At 39.4% G+C, this 18,354-nt stretch overlaps 1 protein-coding gene across 2 annotated transcripts in view; it reads right to left on the bottom strand.

The window, feature by feature from the left end:
- Positions 1–11,614: 11,614 nt before the first annotated feature.
- LOC134651432 (max dimerization protein 1-like) overlaps positions 11,615–18,354 on the bottom strand; it is a 436,769-nt gene continuing 430,029 nt past the window's right edge. Inside the window, exons 6-7 of one of the 2 annotated variants that reach the window (XM_063506538.1) lie at positions 12,940–13,100; positions 11,615–12,644 (exon numbers count right to left, since the gene is read on the bottom strand). In XM_063506538.1, coding sequence (XP_063362608.1) covers positions 12,940–13,100 — 161 coding nt within the window. In that variant the 3' untranslated portion in view covers positions 11,615–12,644. The remainder of the gene's footprint in view (positions 12,645–12,939; positions 13,101–18,354) is intronic. The other variant, XM_063506536.1, reaches the window with a different exon arrangement.

The raw sequence follows: 18,354 nt of genomic DNA, 5'->3' as shown, positions 1-18,354 counted from the left end.
TATTGTTTTCAGCGTTCATGTTTGTATGTATATATGTATGTGAGTTTCTTTATTCCACGATAACTTCAGAATGCCTTAACCGATTTAGATGTATGATATATCATTAGAATCCTTACGTCATCCCGGGTGACATAGGCTATGTGACGTCATTACAAAATCAATATGGCGGACTTAATACGCCATATTACGCAACCTTAAGAAAAAAATATCTTGCAAACCCATCGAGTAGGGCATCAAAATGAAGCGCTTTGAAAGACGATCAATAATATATATACAATATGAGGGTTTAAGTCCAATTTTAAGAAAGTAAGAATTTACAAAATATATTAAGAAAAGCTAATCTCATAAAACCAAATATTCCTATTGTTGGGATATTAAAAGGAAGTGGTTTGACCGTTGATCAAAAAAAAAATTTATACATAGGTATTATATTAATCATATTTTACTTGTTTTGAAACCAAGCCAATATGTTCTAAATTGCGCTAAGGGAATAGAAAAGTGTAAATAAGTTCTTTGTAGAGAGTCTGAGATTGTAGAGTCCGTCTTCAGATACAACTCTGCACCGACTTTGACGGAACAAAGTGTGAAAGTGTCATTATAACCGTATATTTTTATACGTAATTTTTATATAAAGCCCGAGATACACTTGTAAGTTTTACTTACGTGTTTTGAAACCAAGCCAATATGTTCTAAATTGCGCTAAGGGAATAGAAAAGTGTAAATAAGTTCTTTGTAGAGAGTCTGAGATTGTAGAGTCCGTCTTCAGATACAACTCTGCACCGACTTTGACGGAACAAAGTGTGAAAGTGTCATTATAACCGTATATTTTTATACGTAATTTTTATATAAAGCCCGAGATACACTTGTAAGTTTTACTTACGTAAGTAGGGACAAAGCTATTTGTTAGAATGAGATAATGATATTCATCTCCCATTCTGTAGTATAGCTGTGTCCGTACGTAGTACGTACGTAAGTAAAACTTAAGACAGATGGGCTCTTCCTGCAACTTCCCCGAGTATTTTAATTACGAAGGCCGAAGGCCGAACTCCGCATAGGGCCGACGGTCCGAAGCGTAAGGCAGGTGCGTGCTTCCTGTAACTTCCCCAAGTATCCTAATTGCGAAGGCCGAAGGCCGAGCTTCGCGTAGGGCCGAATGCCCGGAGCGTAAGAAAGGTGCACGCTTTCTGCAGCCTCCCCAAGTATCTTAATTGCGAAGGCCGAAGGCCGAGCTTCGCGTAGGGCCGAAGGCCCGGACCGTAAGAAAGGTACACTCTCTCTGAAGCTTCCTCAAGTTTCTTAATTACGAAAGCCGAAGGCCGAGCTTCGCGTAGGGCCGAAGGCCCGGAGCGTAAGAAAGGTGCACGCTTTCTGCAGGTTCCCCAAGTATCTTAATTGCGAAGGCCGAAGGCCGAGCTTCGCGTAGGGCCGAAGGCCCGGGGCGTAAGAAAGGTGCACGCTTTCTGCAGCTTCCCCAAGTATCTTAATTGCGAAGGGCGAAGGCCGAGCTTCGCGTAGGGCCGAAGGCCTGGAGTGTAAGAAAGATGCACGCTTTCTGCAGCTTCCCCAAGTATCTTATTTGCGAAGGCCGAAGGCCGAACTTCGCGCAGAAAGGTGCACGCTTTCTGCAGCTTCCCCAAGTATCTTAATTGCGAAGGCCGAAGGCCGAGCTTCGCGTAGGGCCGAAGGCCCGGACCGTAAGAAAAGTGCACGCTCTCTTCAGGTTCCTCAAGTTTCTTAATTTCGAAAGCCAAAGGCCGAGCTTCGCGTAGGGCCGAAGGCCCGGAGCGTAAGAAAGGTGCACGCTTTCTGCAGCTTCCCCAAATTTCTTAATTGCGAAGGCCGAAGGCCGAGCTTCGCGTAGGGCCGAAGGCCCGGGGCGTAAGAAAGGTGCACGCTTTCTGCAGCTTCCCCAAGTATCTTAATTGCGAAGGGCGAAGGCCGACCTTCGCGTAGGGCCGAAGGCCTGGAGTGTAAGAAAGATGCACGCTTTCTGCAGCTTCCCCAAGTATCTTAATTGCGAAGGCCGAAGGCCGAACTTCGCGCAGAAAGGTGCACGCTTTCTGCAGCTTCCCCAAGTATCTTAATTGCGAAGGCCGAAGGCCGAGCTTCGCGTAGGGCCGAAGGCCTGGAGCGTAAGAAAGATGCACGCTTTCTGCAGCTTCCCCAAGTATCTTAATTGCGAAGGCCGAAGGCCGAACTTCGCGTAGGGCCGAAGGCCCGGAGCATAAGAAAGGTGCACGCTTTCTGCAGCTTCCCCAAGTATCTTAATTGCGAAGCCCGAAAGCCAACTAATCTATACATATAATAAAGCTGAAGAGGGTCGAAAGTCTGTACATGGAAGATATTCGAAAAAAAGTTGGTTGGGGATACTTAGAATCGATAACAGAACACGTTCCAACAGTTTTTAGAATTTTTGTCTGTTTGTCTGTTTATCTGTTTATCTGTTTATCTGTTTGTCTGTTTATTTGACCGCGCATCACGTGAAAACGGCTGAACGGATTTTGATGCAAACTTTACTAATCTGTCAAGAAACTCCCAGGCCCTATTTTAGGCTAGAAAAATTCAACCCCTAAAAGGGGGGGTGGCCACTACACTCAATTAAGTTATGTTTGCACCTGAATCTTATGGCGCTAACTTAAGAAAGTGGTGCACACTTTTTTTTTGTGAATGTACTTTGTAAAAAAAACAAAATTTTTCTTAGTCAATGTCAAACGTCTTTGCAAATACATATTAAATCACATTTATAGACGGGTCTATCGCGGGTTTATTGACAATAATTAACATTATGTGAAGTGGGTGGTTTGAAAATATGATGTCTACCCCAAACTTTTTCATACACTTTTCGTCGGGTAGTTGCACAAATCTCTGTTTTGACATTTTGTTGGGACATCAGTTAGCCGCGACCATGACCAGTGAAACCTGTGTCGAAACGTCGGTAAATAAAGGTAATAAAATAAATTTCGAGATAGGTCTATAAATGTGAGTTAATATGTGTTCGAAACGCGAAAGTTTTTAAATAGGTATTAAGTAATTGTAAATGTCAAACAATTTGGGACTTGCATTTTAAACGCGTTACCATACCTATCCGAAAAAAACTAATTTTTCGCGAAATTCTCGCAACGTATTGAGGTTACAAGGTAGCACGGTCTCAGGAATCTGAGGAAGAATCGGAGACGTTCACGCAGTGCGAAGAACGGTTGACCGCTCAGCGGATTCGCACGACAGACGCGCTCGACGGTAAGTACTGCGGTGCATCAGCGGGTACTGGAGAGCCCAGCACACACATTAACCTACATTAATACTATTGTTCTGTGTTTAAGCACTGACAGCCTGGACGCTTCGGGCCTTCCTCCCTACGCGGAGCTCGGCCTTGGGCCTTCGCCCTTAGACAGTTATACTATTGTTCTGTGATTAAGCACTGACATCCAGGACGCTTCGGGCCTTCGGCCCTACGCGGAGCTCGGCCTTCGGCTTTCGCATTAGATATCCACGCCAAAATTCAACCATTGCGGCGGTGTCCCTGACATAGCCTCTCTCAATTTTTTCTATCAAAAAAATTCGCGCTCGCTACGCTCGCGTTTTTAACTTTTAAGGTTAAGCCTACTTTGATAAAGGTGGCATTCTGGGCACCCTACCGAGCGACTACTACTACGACTGACACTTCGGGCCTTCGGCTCTAAGCGGAGCTCGGCCTTCGGCTTTCGCATTTAGACACTGATACCATTGTTCTGTGATTAAGCACTGGCATCCTGGACGCTTCGGGCCTTCGGCCCTACATGGCTCGGCCTTCGGCTTTCGCATTAGATATCCACACCAAAATTTCACGTAAACCACTGCGACTATGTCCCTGACATAGCCTCTCTAATTTTTTTTCTATCAAAAAAAATTCGCGCTCGCTACGCTCGCGTTTTTAATACAATTTTAAAGGTTAAGCCTAATCTGATAAAGATGGCATTCTGGGCACCCTACCGAGCGACTACTACTACGACTTAAGCACTGACATCCTGGACGCTTCGGGCCTTTGGCCCTACGCGGAGCTCGGCCTTCGGCTTTCGCATTAGATATCCACACCAAAATTTCACGTAAACCACTGCGGCTATGTCCCTGACATAGCCTCTCTAATTTTTTTCCTATCAAAAAAAATTCGCGCTCGCTACGCTCGCGTTTTTAATACGATTTTAAAGGTTAAGCCTAATTTGATAAAGGTGGCATTCTGGGCACCCTATCGAGCGACTACTACTACGACTTAAACACTTACATCCTGGACGCTTCGGGCCTTTGGCCCTACGCGGAGCTCGGCCTTCGGCCTTCGCATTTAGACACTGATACTATTGTTCTGTGCTTAAGTACTGACAGCCTGGACGCTTCGGGCCTTCGGCCCTACATGGAGCTCGGCCTTCGGCTTTCGCATTAGATATCCACACCAACGTTTCACGTAAACCATTGCGGCTGTGTCCCTGACAACATTACTCCCATCTCTCAATTTTTTTTCTATCAAAAAAAATTCGCGCTCGCTGCGCTCGCGTTTTTAATACGATTTTAAGGGTTAAGCCCTACTTTAATAAAGATGGCATTCTGGGCACCCTACCAAGCGACTACGACTTAGGCCAATTTATAATTAAACATTTTTTTACACTGTTAAAAGTAATCCCCGGTACATACATATATGTAGATATTTAGTTGTGCATACATAAACATAACTGTAAATAAAGTGTAAATACTCGGCCTCAAGTTTTTGATATTTATAATATTCTCCTTTCCTGTAATCTTACTTCTAACTAATATAATATTAGACCTAAATTCGAAAGTTTGTTAGGAAGTATGGATTTCTATGTGTATAAATCTTAATTTTTCATGCTCAGAATGATTTGACTGGAGGACAGAATTGGATGATATTTGCTATGGACATGTTTTGGATAGGTACACTCAAGAACGTAAAAATACAAAAGTAGTACTGTATTGTCCGTTATACACCTTTTTTTTTTTTAAGAGGGGAAATGCTTTAAGCATACCACCCGGCGCGGGGACGGGCCGGGATGGTTATGTGGGACTCCCTGTTGTGAGCTAATGAGACCCCAGGTTTACCCACTAAAACCCCTCTGTTGCCGCCTCGCTGCTATAAGGCGAGGTCCCAGGAACGCCGAAGTACTCTTCCGCAACCTCGCCAGCGGCCGTCCGGACTCTGACCCGACTCTTGGGGAAATCACCCCTTCACCTCATTGGGCGCGTTGGCTACACATCGCGCCTGCCCACGCAGGGGTCCGTTATACACCTACTATAACTCTGTGTCGTTTAAATCACGTCTAATATTGGAATAAGGGCGAAAAAAACTATTCGTTTTGGAGTGTAGTTTTGTTTAGTGGTAAGTACCTACTACCTACCTAATTGTAAAATATTTTATCTGGACTTCAGTCCGCTAATCGTATCCATCTGTCAACTTTACTTCAAGTTCCGCCTCCAGGGGAGAGAAAGAGAAATTAGGGATGAATTAGCTTACTGACACAGACCGAATTCCACGCGGGCGGAGCCGCGGGCACAGCTAGTAGGAAATAATTATGTAGTTGCAGAGATATTAAGCCATATAGCACTTTTCAATACGTCTGGTTTTTGGGTCAGACCTAGTTAGGTTTTTAAGCACGTTTTATGCTAACATATCAAAGATCAACGTGATGAAATTTCCTTGAAGCAACTAAATTGTCTTAAATCATAAAAAATGTGGTTGGTTTGTATGGTCACTAAAATGTATAAAATAAAATAAATTAATTAAAAATTAAAAAACACGACTGCAGTTTAAAAGCGAACTGAAAAGCTAGAAATAAAATAAATTAATTAAAAATTAAAAAACACGACTGCAGTTTAAAAGCGAACTGAAAAGCTAGAAATAATTTTTAGTTATGTTAGGTACTCAACTTAATGAATGTAAAATAGAATATAAGTGTTCAGTCAGGGTCATAAACAGCAATCGGGAAAGTTTAGGCTCATTTAGGATCGTGACTGTACCTGCATATTTTATTTCGATTGCAGTCGGGGACCTGTGAATGGGAAAATTTCAATATATCAAGGTCCCCGACTGCAATCGAAATAAAATATGCAGGTACAGTCACGATCCTAAATGAGCCTAAACTTTCCCGATTGCTGTTTATGACCCTGACTGAACACTTATATTCTATTTTACATTCATTAAGTTGAGTACCTAACATAACTAAAAATTATTTCTAGCTTTTCAGTTCGCTTTTAAACTGCAGTCGTGTTTTTTAATTTTTAATTAATTTATATTACTTACTTTACTCTTTGGTATCTATTATGGGTATAAATATACTTAAGTGGAATCCAGACGAGATAATTTTTCGCCAATCTGATGAAATTCTCCGATCGAATCAGGCCGTGCGGACGCAAATACCAATTTAATTCCCCGATCAAATCAGCAGGCGCGGACACAAAAATGCCAATTTTCATAGTAATTTTGTCTATGGAATGCAAATTGGTGATTTAACTTGTGTACGTGTTGACGCCAGATGAGATTGGTCAATTATTTTCCTGATCAAATCGATTGATTTGATCAGTCCCGTCTGGATACCACTTTACCCATCACTGTGATTACCCACTCTAATCGTATACTTACAGGATGATTCAGGAGACGTGAGCAGGATCAAGTCTACACATACAGTAAGTTATAAACAACTCTTTCGTACCAGTATTTGCGAGATTAACTTTAATTTATTTTATACTGTTTAAAAAAAAAGTTTTAATTTATTTACGACATTTATGGTCACCCTCTTTGTTTTATCCATAACAAGTGCCAAATTGAATGTCATCGGAGTCTGGTTACTTTTGAAAAATCGTATCTCACTCAAGTGTGACGTTTTATTGTCTTCATAATCAAAGTGCTGTCATAATGGTTAAAAAGGTTTTATCTTTGTTAATTAAATGTTGTAGGGTATCCATGATTGTAGATAATTAAATTTGTCCTTACCAAAAAGTATAACAACAGAAAAAAGCGTGATTGTTTTACTTAAATATTGTGGCGAACGATTCTTTTACATGTATTGATTGTGTAGGCTTAGTCCTGCTCACGTCTCATGAATCACCTGTATAGGTAGGCACTACAAAGGTGGTGATGGCATTCACATTCTAACTTTGTCTCGTACCGTGACTCAAAATTAAAAAAACTGTTTTTGGCGAAAAGGGAAATAAAATAAAGACATTATTTATTTATAATTTTATTAAATTAGTTCTATAACTTTTTTACATATAGTAAATTATATGTGCCACGTTCGTCAAATACATTGAATAATGCTGCCAAATCACATCAGCAGTTGTCGCGGTACCTAATGTTTGCCTACTCAGACAGAACCGTCGGTCGTACTCTGCCGGTTTCTGAACGAAATATAAAAAACCAAGAGGGCCCCCGCTACACCGAAGTTCGCAAATTATGGGGATTTCTCTCTGTGACTCTAATAACGCCTTAATTGAAGTAAAAGAGCTTGCAAATGCCCGCAAATTTGCAAACTTCGGTGTTCGCGCTAGACCTCTGCACACGCTAGACAGTGCACTCGGATATTATCATCTCATTACATGCAGTTCATTGGAGTGAAAGTGAGACTATATTGCGCAATGAACTGGATCGTCTAGAGGTCTTATAATAAAAAAATTAAGACATTTTCAATAGGGGCCGTAGTAGCCTTAAAGTAGTTGGACGAAGTTTCCTGACACAGGCTTAGATTTTAAAAGTCTGCCTTAAAACATCAACAGTGAAAAGTTATTAGATTCTACGATTTTAACACCATTTTTACCTAAAGATAGCAGTCTAATTTTGTTACACACGTACCTATCGTAGAATGTAATAATTTGCAATACTTGCTTGCTTGTGATTGTGACTAGTATGCTAATTTCAGGATGCATAGGTGCTCAAAAATAAAGCATTAACAGACGGGCGTACCGGACCGCGACCTTGGTACGGTCCGACGTCTGTTCGATCGAGTGGAAAGTGGTCCGTCGATAAGCTTACCGGACCAAGGTCGCGGTCCGGCACGCCCGTCTGTTAGTATGGTCACATGTTTTAATTTATGACCCATTTTTGTACCTTGTCACAGTGACAATAGCATGAGGTCTCTAGCGACTTTCATATTGATTATCACTGTGACAAGGTACGAAAATGGGTCATAAATTAAAACATGTGACTGTACTATTAAAGTCTAAATCCGTGATACTACTCAAACGTAAACTTTTTCGGATTGGCTGTTACAGAGGGTATGGACCTGATTGGCGGATTTAAGAGGGATACGTTTAAGTAGTATCATTCGGTCTTCGTTCAGAAACCACGACATGAGTTTGTGACGGCGCATTTTCCGCCCAACCTGCCAACTCCAACCCGAACTCGCCGAACAATATATTTATGAAATAATTTGTATAAAAATTTTGGCTCAAATATTTACAATCGTACTGATATTTTTTTACACGCCGGACTAAAATTTTTAATTTACAGCAGCAAGTTCAAGTAGGGCTGCCAGAGCTGGTCGGCAGGACAATTTATTGCAATTTCAATTCTAATAACACATTTCTTATCTAGTAAAGAGTGCGCGCGTACAGTGCACGCACGTACAAATACCCTATCGATACAGTGACTGTCACCCGACAGTCACAGAGCCGCGGCTCTTAAACTACGTGCGACAGAATAGAGTAAGTAGAAAATAGCAACTTAAACTCACTGTAGCGATAGGATAGACAATTTATTTAAGAAAGAGACAACACCGAAGGCAGATGACTGGATCCATTGCCACTACTGTCGCCCGCGCGCTAAAATACACTAATTTTCGTACATCGTACACCGATACCGTCTCCCTGTTTCGTGTTTTTAAAAATTAACATTTAGAATTAACACTCAAGTAGGGGCTTATACAGAATTTGTACTCTTAAAGCGTCCCGTCGCCGCTTGCACCCACACACTCGGCAATCGCAAATGAAACATAAGTTCTACACGATAACCTAGCGTCTACTCGAACTGAGTAGACCAGAGACAATAATTCAAAATTCTGACGGAGCATTCTGACAGCTAGGTTACGACAATAAGTCCTCATTTCCATAGTCCATTACGCGCTTTCTGAGATCTTATGCCACAGACAAAGTCAGCAAAACGATTTTATAGGTTAACAGAAAACGCGCCAAAACGTATTCTATGAAAACACGGCCTTATTACAAAGTTCTTTCGATATTAAACCTTCAGCCCAAACTCATTTCGCAGCTGGTTACCAAATAGGTACCTATAGTTACGAAAGGGGACTGGAGGTTATAAATATCTGAAGTAACACCAATAAAAGTGCAGTTAAAATAGTTCAAGTAAAGGATGGATTTGCCAACTATATTTTCTCTTAGCTAAACGATATATTTTTAACAATGGACAAGGCTTCTATTCGTAACTATCGTCGAGTGTACTATTAAAATGGTTCACTCAATCTAGGTAGCAAATATAAATCATCCAGGCATTCGCACAAGTTCTTGAATGAAGTATCGCAACACATTGGTATATAGTACATAATAACAAGACCGAGAACAGTGCGTTCTAAAATAAATTAAATATAAATATATAGTTTTGTGATAGTAATATAATTTAAAACTGATAGTTTGTTGATATCTTTGAGGCAGGATTGACAGAGGCACACAGGTCTTAGGCGTCACAAGTACCTATTTGGAGGTGTCGGGCCCTCTAAGAATATACTACTGCGGACCAACCTGGATTATTTTTAAAGGGGGAAATTGGTCAAAAACGACCATCAGAAGTATATAAGCGTTTTAAAAAACACATTAAAATGCTTTTTACAAGCTTTCAAAATTAAATTCACCAACTTTTTGTTTTTTTAACTCGCCTTTACGATTTAAATTCTGCTCGAGATCAATGAAAGTTGTCGAGATTCCTAGACTAAGAGCTGGCAACAAAAAAATATCACATTATTTTATAACCAGTCAGCTCTCGTCTATTAGCTTTAAGCGTAGCAATAGCGATATAAATTAATATTGTTTCAATATGAATTCAACGAAACAATAAATATTTTATCAAAGTAAGTAGGTACTCTTTTTACAGGATGAAAAGGATAGTACGTATTTTTTAGACAAAGATAGATGAAGTATAAAAGTAGGTACTTTAGTAGTGCCCGAGAACTTAGAACCCGATCGATATAAGTGTGTGTTAAATTTTAGGTGTATTTAAAGTACATTTATAAATTAGGTGGATCCGCGGTAGAACATCGCTAAAACCCGACTGGCACGCCCCATCACACGCATTAATTACCTTAAGAGATCAGACTGTCATTTCTAAAATAAATGTTATACTTACAAATGATAATACGTTACAACTATCCTTACATAACATTCATACCTAAAACAATTTACAATAAGATTTAATGCAATTATTAAAATCACGCGCCGCCGGCGTCTGAGGGTGACACCGGGCAATTGCGTCGTCACCAAAATTGTTGAACATACATAATGTACAAGGTCATTCGCTCTTCACAAAATGAATTAACAATTTATACAAGGTAAAATAGTTTTAACAAAATATGTGTACTCTTATAGTTGTTTTCCCCTTGCAAGATTTTGTATCGACACATTACCATATTGTCCTTTACAGTGTATAATAAGTATTTATTTTTGGTATGTGAATGTCCACATAAATTAAATACCACTAAAGTAATTTTGTCATTCGACTTGTCAATATATTAAAAATAAAAAAAATAAAAATTTATATTAATTCGCAATAATATATTAATTATTATAGTCATTTCACTCTATCTAAAATAAATAACAATATTGTTGATCTCAAGATTTATACACAACAATGACCACTCCCATATTACTGCGACTGTGTCGAATAAAATAAATAATTTAATAAACAAGTCTACTATAATGACAAATTACTGAAGATGGGTGTGTGACAATGAAGTGAGATCATAGAATATTCAATATCAATACTTAAGAATACGATGTTAGTCTGTGGGGTTCGTCGACATGCGTAGACGATGATAATAAATAAAATTAGATGACAAGAAGCTTGTAGGCTTGCGCGTGAGTTGATCGAGCAACGGGCGGTACAGGCGGTGCAAACTTAGGTAGGTACAGTCAAGTGTAAAAATATGAGTGTAGACAACTTACTCAAAATATGTCCCATAGTGCTTAATTCGCTGTCATAAGAGCTATGGGAAATATTTTTGACATGATTTGTGCACCCAGTTTTTTACACTTGTCTGTACTGCGGCAAAATAGTACTGGGAAATTTCCACGTATTTAATAAAACAAAGATTAAGATGTTTCATTAATTTACCTACATAAATCTCAATCGCTTATTAATCCAATGAAAAAATAGGGCGATATCTAAACTTCGCAATTTTGTGGTAGCGCGGCGTGAAAACGTGTGGCCACAAAACACCATTTTGTCGCCGCTATTCGGACAAAATGTAAGTGTTCAGGGATATTAACTGAGTTAATGTTTAATGTTGCTTTATAAGAAAATTAATATTGTGCTAATAAAAAAACACAAGTATTTAAAATAAACATGTAAAAACACAATAGAAAAGGAAAATTCTTCGACCGCAATACCCAGGATTTGAAAAGCTATTTGTAGGACATAATATTTAAAGAGAGAACCACACGTTTTCAAATACACTCGCATCCAATACTTTGACGCAGCGAGGTGTTTAGCGGGACCGCCTGTACAGAACGTTTAAAAAATCTACATGGCCGAAATGATCTGGTTAGTACGCGTGAACTAAATGGAATCCTTTCTATAATTATTTTTGGTGGGCTTGTAACCCAATATGTTTTTGTAGACGTCCACTTAAAATTCACAGATCTAATTCTATTTGATTGATTTTTTACAAGAAAAATAATTATATACAAATATAAAATTGATATTTATCTATACAACATTTTGCTAAATCAGCAACGTTTGTGAAAAATAACGATAAGTACCCTAGAGAGTAACGATCAACTAGACCGTTTCAATATGACCGATAGAAAATTCAATAAAGTATAGTAAAATAACATGATTTACCACGATATCAATGATGATGAAAATACAAGGCGTTCGAAGCCCAATATGTATTATTTTGTACGAAGAGTCATGAAGTTTTCAAAACTAGTTTTAAAATCTTTTACTGTTTAAGAATTTACCCCAACGCTAAACTAAAACTAATTACAAAGACCGGATGTAATTTGTGAATCTACAACGGAAAACAATATGCGCTCGAATTGATTAATATAAAAAGGAATGTGCGAGTAACACACAAAAAGTGAGACAGGCATTGCATTTGGGGAAGTATAATCCCCTTCACCTCTGAAATCGACTCGAGCGCTCATTGTAACCGAAAAATGGAATCCACACCGATATGCGATATTGCAGAGTTGAAATAAACGGGTTTTTGGCAATTTTGTACTCGGTGATAACTTGCAGAGGTGTTAAGACCGGCGCGTGGCGACCAGAGCTCGGTGCGACTAGATGGCGCCAGGGTCGCCGGCGTGTCAGTCGCGGCGCGGGCACTCGTCACGTTCAGTCACAGAAACAACAGTCGCCTTAGTACATGTATCAACAAAATGTTCTACGATTGTTTACGTTACAAAGTTATGACGTCACGCTCGCTCCGCCCACTTGAAACCTGGAAATGAAAACGCTCGATTTAATTATCGATCCTTTTCAGAAGGCATTAATGTTTCAGTTGAGTTACAAGAGAGCATTTATTGACAGGCTTATAATAAGAATAGATCGTGGCATAATATGGATTCTCACCTCAATTATTAATTTAAGCTTATTAGCCCTCAATCGTATTTTTTATTTAGCGACTCAACATGACTAGAAGAGTTGTAAGGAAGAGCCAAGCCTTTCTATACTTCTCACCTAACTAAAACTCACTTAGGTATACAGTCTGGTTGTAAGTTGCCGTGACTACTAACCTAGACCCTCGTGTTGCGGGGCGCGCGGCGCGCGTTGCGCGGCGAGCGACGCCCGCGCCGCGCGCGCTCGCAGACGCCGCTGTCTCCGCTGCCGCTGCGGCCCGACACCAGCGACTCGCTGTCGCTCTGGTTGGACGTGTAGCCAATCACGTCCACTTCATCTGAAATTTAAATATTTATATTATTAAACAGTGCAATAGAAACTTTGCAAAATCAAAATATTTTCATAAAATAATTTGATTTGTTCCCTAGTTGGATAGATGGCAGCACCATCTCTCTCGCTATACCGTACTCCAGTAAATGATTCGTATAGGAGGTGCAAGCATACCCTGCTTGCCCTTAGAGTTGGTCAAAGGTGCCTTTCAAAGATAGCCATACACCAGGGAATTTGGAACGGGTACCGCCGTGGCCGGGTGATCTAGTGGTCAGGACGTTAGCCGCGTAAGCTGAAGCGCCGGGTTCGATTCCCGCCTCGGCCACCGGTGGATTTGGTTACATTTTCTTTAGTGTATGATATCTACCTATTTCAGTTTATAACTTTGCAATAAGTCAATAACAATAATAAACATTACTTTCCCCAACGAATTACAGGTAGGTTACTCTATTACGGTATTGCCGAAGGGTGGTTGTTTTAGTGTAAGAAAGAATTCGCCACGTTTAAATCCAGGCCACGTAGCAGGTATCAATCGGATCCGTAATGTATCGTTTGTGACGCTCCCGTCCCGTACCTATATCGTTTGTGACGCCGTCACGTCAGCGTCACGTGACGATTGCCAATGGAATGGATCACGTTTTCAATCCACAAGGGGATCTATCTTCCTCTTTTTGTATTTACTATTTAGGTTACATGTGTGACTCGTGTCGATGAATCTTTTTAACACGCTTTTATTAGGTCGACCTGTATGTAACTAACATGTAATGGAATCTTGCAAGTTAAATTTGATCCACTTCCCGGTTTCCGATTGAGCTGAAATTTTGCATACACATGTAAGTCGGGTGACAATGCAATATTATGGTACGAGGGGTTTTCAAAATATTCTCGGTATGAGAATGAAAACAAACAAGTACGAAAAGTTTGATATTTTTATTTTTCAATATACTCCCCCCCTATGTTCATACACTTAAAAGATCGATCAATTATTATTTTTAATCCTGCATAAAAATATTTTTTATCTTTGGTGTATAAATGCTCCTCCACTGCCGCCTTCAATGCTTCATCATCGGAAAATTTATTTCCACGCAGATCCTTTTTAAGATTGGGGAACAAAAAGAAGTCGCTGGGGGCTAAGTCCGGACTATACGGTGGGTGAGTAACAGTTTCAAACCCACATTCAACAATAGCTGCCTTGGCAATATGAGCAGTATGGACGGGGGCGTTGTCATGCAGAAGCATAACACCTTTGGTTAACTTTCCTCGCCTCTTTTCTTTGATTGCATCCTTTAATTGACGTAGAATGTTAGCGTAGTACTGTCCTGTGATATTTACACCTTTTTCTTTATAATCGATCAGTAATACTCCTTCACAATCCCAAAATATCGTGGCCATGACCTTGCCAGCTGAAGGGATGACCTTGAACTTCTTGGGATGAGCTGAACCCTTAATGTGCCACTGCATGGACTCTTGTTTACTCTCTGGGTCATAATGATGAACCCAGGTTTCATCTCCAGTAACTATTCTTTGCAGCACCTGATCAGGATTTTCACCGCACAGGTCAATAAAATCGGAACAACAAGCTACACGCATGTCTTTTTGAAGCCGAGTCAGCATTCGCGGAACCCATCTTGCACTTACTTTTGACATATTAAGATGGTCATGGATAATATCATGTACGGTACCAATAGAGAGATTGGTTACTTGTGCTATAGATTTTACCTTCACTCGACCATCTTCCAATATAAGTTTTTCCACTTTATCAATATTTTCTTGTGAAGTAGCTACTACAGGCCGGCCAGGTCTAGGGTCGTCTTCAACACTCTCCCTTCCACGTTTAAACTCGCTTGACCACTTTTGAATGGTAGATAAAGAAGGAGCAGACTCACGGTAAACACAATCCATTTCCTCTTTTATGGTTTTTTGATTTTTACCCTGTTTTGTCAAGAATTTTATCACGCATCGATGTTCTAATTTAGTTAACATTGTCAATTCCCACATGATGTTCATGTTTGTTCAGCAATTGCAGAAAAACAAAAGAACATCTCGGTTCGAATTATACTTTTTTTTAATGTCAATGAATAAACCTTAGCGGCCAGTAACGAAAGAAATTTTAGAAGAGGTTGTAAGATATCAATACCGAGAATATTTTGAACGCCCCTCGTACCATCGAGCTGATCTGATGATGGAGACAGGAGGTGGCCATAGGAACTCTGTGATGAAACAACGCAACCTAATTGTGTTAGGGGTTTTTAGAATTGTCTCGATGAGTATTAGTTGTCTGTCGTAAGAAAAGTACAGTCAGCGATAAAAGCGTGTACCAAAAATTCAATTTTTGCTAAAAACTTATATTCAAAACAGATGTCATTAGAAGGCTGAATAATTCTAAGTGCCATACCAAGCATAAATCCGGGCCTGCAGATTATCTATAGGTGGACAGAATCACAGAATGTTCCTCATTTTGTAAATGAATACGGGTTCTCAGTTCGTAATCGCTTTCCTCCACAAAGCGAGAAAACGCTGGGATCAGCTACAATCGTAACGCTACGAAACCGTTGGCAGTGAATGTTAAGTCAACACCAGAATTAGGCTTCAGAAGGTATCCTTAACTTTGTTCAGGAGTCTACTTTCGTATTTCTTTGTCAGCAAGTGAGCATCAATATTTAGATTTTATACGAAACATTTTTTACTCAAACAAAAACAATTACACAATCGAATAAAAACACTTTCAACCTAAATCGGAATTAGCTAGAGTTTTGCAAGGCTTTTGGTTTATAACAAGGGTTCTGTAACGGAGTGGCCAAGGGTTCCGTAACGGAGTGCCCTTGGGTTCCGTGCGGTGTGGATCAGGGTCCGCTAAGTGTCGCTTGACCTCCTTTTGACGGGATGTTTTAAGTGTCCTGATTTATGAATAATTTAACGGTCGGTTTATTTAGGAACGAATCACGTTTCATAATTTGAAGGAAGTAGCTCTTAATATAAGGTGATATAAGGGATCCCAGGATTACGTTTAGGTAAACGCGAAGTTGCATAACAAAAACTTAGGATGGTATGAAAAAAAACCATATCAGTGCTAATTTAAAATGTAAATAACTTCTTAACATCAATATGACTCATAAATAGATTCGGACTAAGCTAACACTGCATCAATTAATTAACTGGGTGAATTACAAAAATGCTAAATATTATTAGATTTATATGTATGTGTATTATAAATTAATTAAGTACAGGACCTACAATAAATACAACACAATACAATTTGAATAGTTAATTTTCATAACACAACTGAATCAATTCAGTTAAAGCTAATGACAGCGTAATAACGTATATTTTTTTATTCACACATTTGTTATAACAAACTGTGGCGATGTCGTCATCAATGTCAAATTTCTATGAAAATATTACTTTTATAATGACACTCCTTCACTTTGTTCTGTTCAAGTCGGACTAAGATGATTTTTGTATAGGTATGACAATTTAAAAGTGCGTGTTGTCTATATACTAGACTAGACCTACTTGAATAAAGATTTTTTTAATTTTGACTCAACTTTGCTGGCTTAGTCTAGAAAATCGCAAATAAACCAAATCATAAATACAAAATTTAAACGATTTGGCATAGTACTTGAGTAATGTGAGTTGTGAAATAAATAAGATAGCGAACTGTGACGATTTGGCATGGACGTACAAAGTACAAAGTGGCCAGTGCGGTGCAGTGCGCGCGCCAATTTCCGGCTATCCATGTTAAATGGGGATCGGCCGTAGGGTTGGCAACGTGAGAAACAATAAATTTAATGGTCTGGTGCTTTAGATCATACCTAAGCTTATTCGTGTAGTTTAATTTTATACAATGTCTAACACATAAACCAAACAGTTGGGAAGGGAAGAAGTTACTTGCAACTAAAGAAAATCACCACATTTACTTTACCGTGTAACGTCAAAATATATTATCATCTCATTTCACACTATTTTTAGGAAATTTTAAATGTTAAGAATATTATGAGGGTTAACTAGGTCCATACTCGTTTATCGATCAAGGGTAGACTAGTAAACGAAACGGAATAACTTTCTTGTGTTCGAATTGATAGATGGCACATTATCATTGACTATTGTGTTAGGTAGTTATTTTTTATTAAGGGTAAGTACTTATTTGATTTAATTAGTACCGATATATTTTAGTCCGAATAAATACCTACATCTCTTGTTTACGTATCCGACATACAATTTAAATATTGCTACGGTTCCTTATATTTGTATAATCACTACACTTGGTTCACTTGGTTGTATTTGAAAACTAAAAGTAGGTATATAGCTATTCAGTTATTTATATTTAACATTAAACACGCAGCTTCCATATAAAAAGATTTACCGTGACATTTGGAAGTGCTAGTCAAAAATAAGATGTCTCCCCGGAAGTGGCAACCCTCGCGGAACCCTCGCTCGCTTCCGGTCGCCGTTAAAAGTTGGCGGAAAGTGAAATGATGCAAATGCTGAATGCCTGAGCGTGGCGAGGAGTGCTGCGGGGAATCTCGAATAAAATGTTCGAAGTTTACATGATATTCAATAATTCAATATGCATAGATTTATAGTGTTTTTCACACGAGTAACTTTGTTGCTCTTCTTCCTCGCGTTATCCCGGCATTTTGTCACGGCTCATGGGAGCCTGGGGTCCGCTTGACAACTAATCCCACGAATTGACGTAGGCACTAGTTTTTACGAAAGCGACTGCCATCTGACCTTCCAACCCAGAGGGGAAACTAGGCCTTATTGGGATTAGTCCGGTTTCCTCACGATGTTTTCCTTCACCGAAAAGCAACTGGTAAATATCAAATTATATTTCGTACATAAGTTCCGAAAAACTCATTGGTACGAGCCGGGGTTTGAACCCGCGACCTCCGGATTGAAAGTCGCACGCTCTTACCGCTAGGCCACCAGCGCTTATTGCTATTGATTTATAAAAATGAGTATACATTATACATATTTTTAAAAGAGCAACGCGCGTGAGGCACCTCTGAAATTATAAGCGGCAAAACCGTGTACCTAAAATACTTCGCACGCCTTAAGGCCAAGGACCCGTTGATTGTCCTAATAAAAGTCTATGATATATTTTGTAAGGATTTTGAGAATCTGTTTAGGACTATCCTTCCAAAAACTATTATTTTTTTGTCAATACTATAAAAAGTTATCATCGAAAAATACCCAACTTTTTCTATGGGAGGTTTTTTTTTAATTTGCCGTTATTTCAACTGACAAAGCAGCTGTGCCAT

Source organism: Cydia amplana, chromosome 10, assembly GCF_948474715.1.
Source record: "Cydia amplana chromosome 10, ilCydAmpl1.1, whole genome shotgun sequence".
Lineage (NCBI taxonomy): Eukaryota > Metazoa > Arthropoda > Insecta > Lepidoptera > Tortricidae > Cydia > Cydia amplana.
The sequence above is the reverse complement of the archived record's forward strand: the minus strand, read 5'-3'. Positions and strand labels throughout refer to the sequence as shown.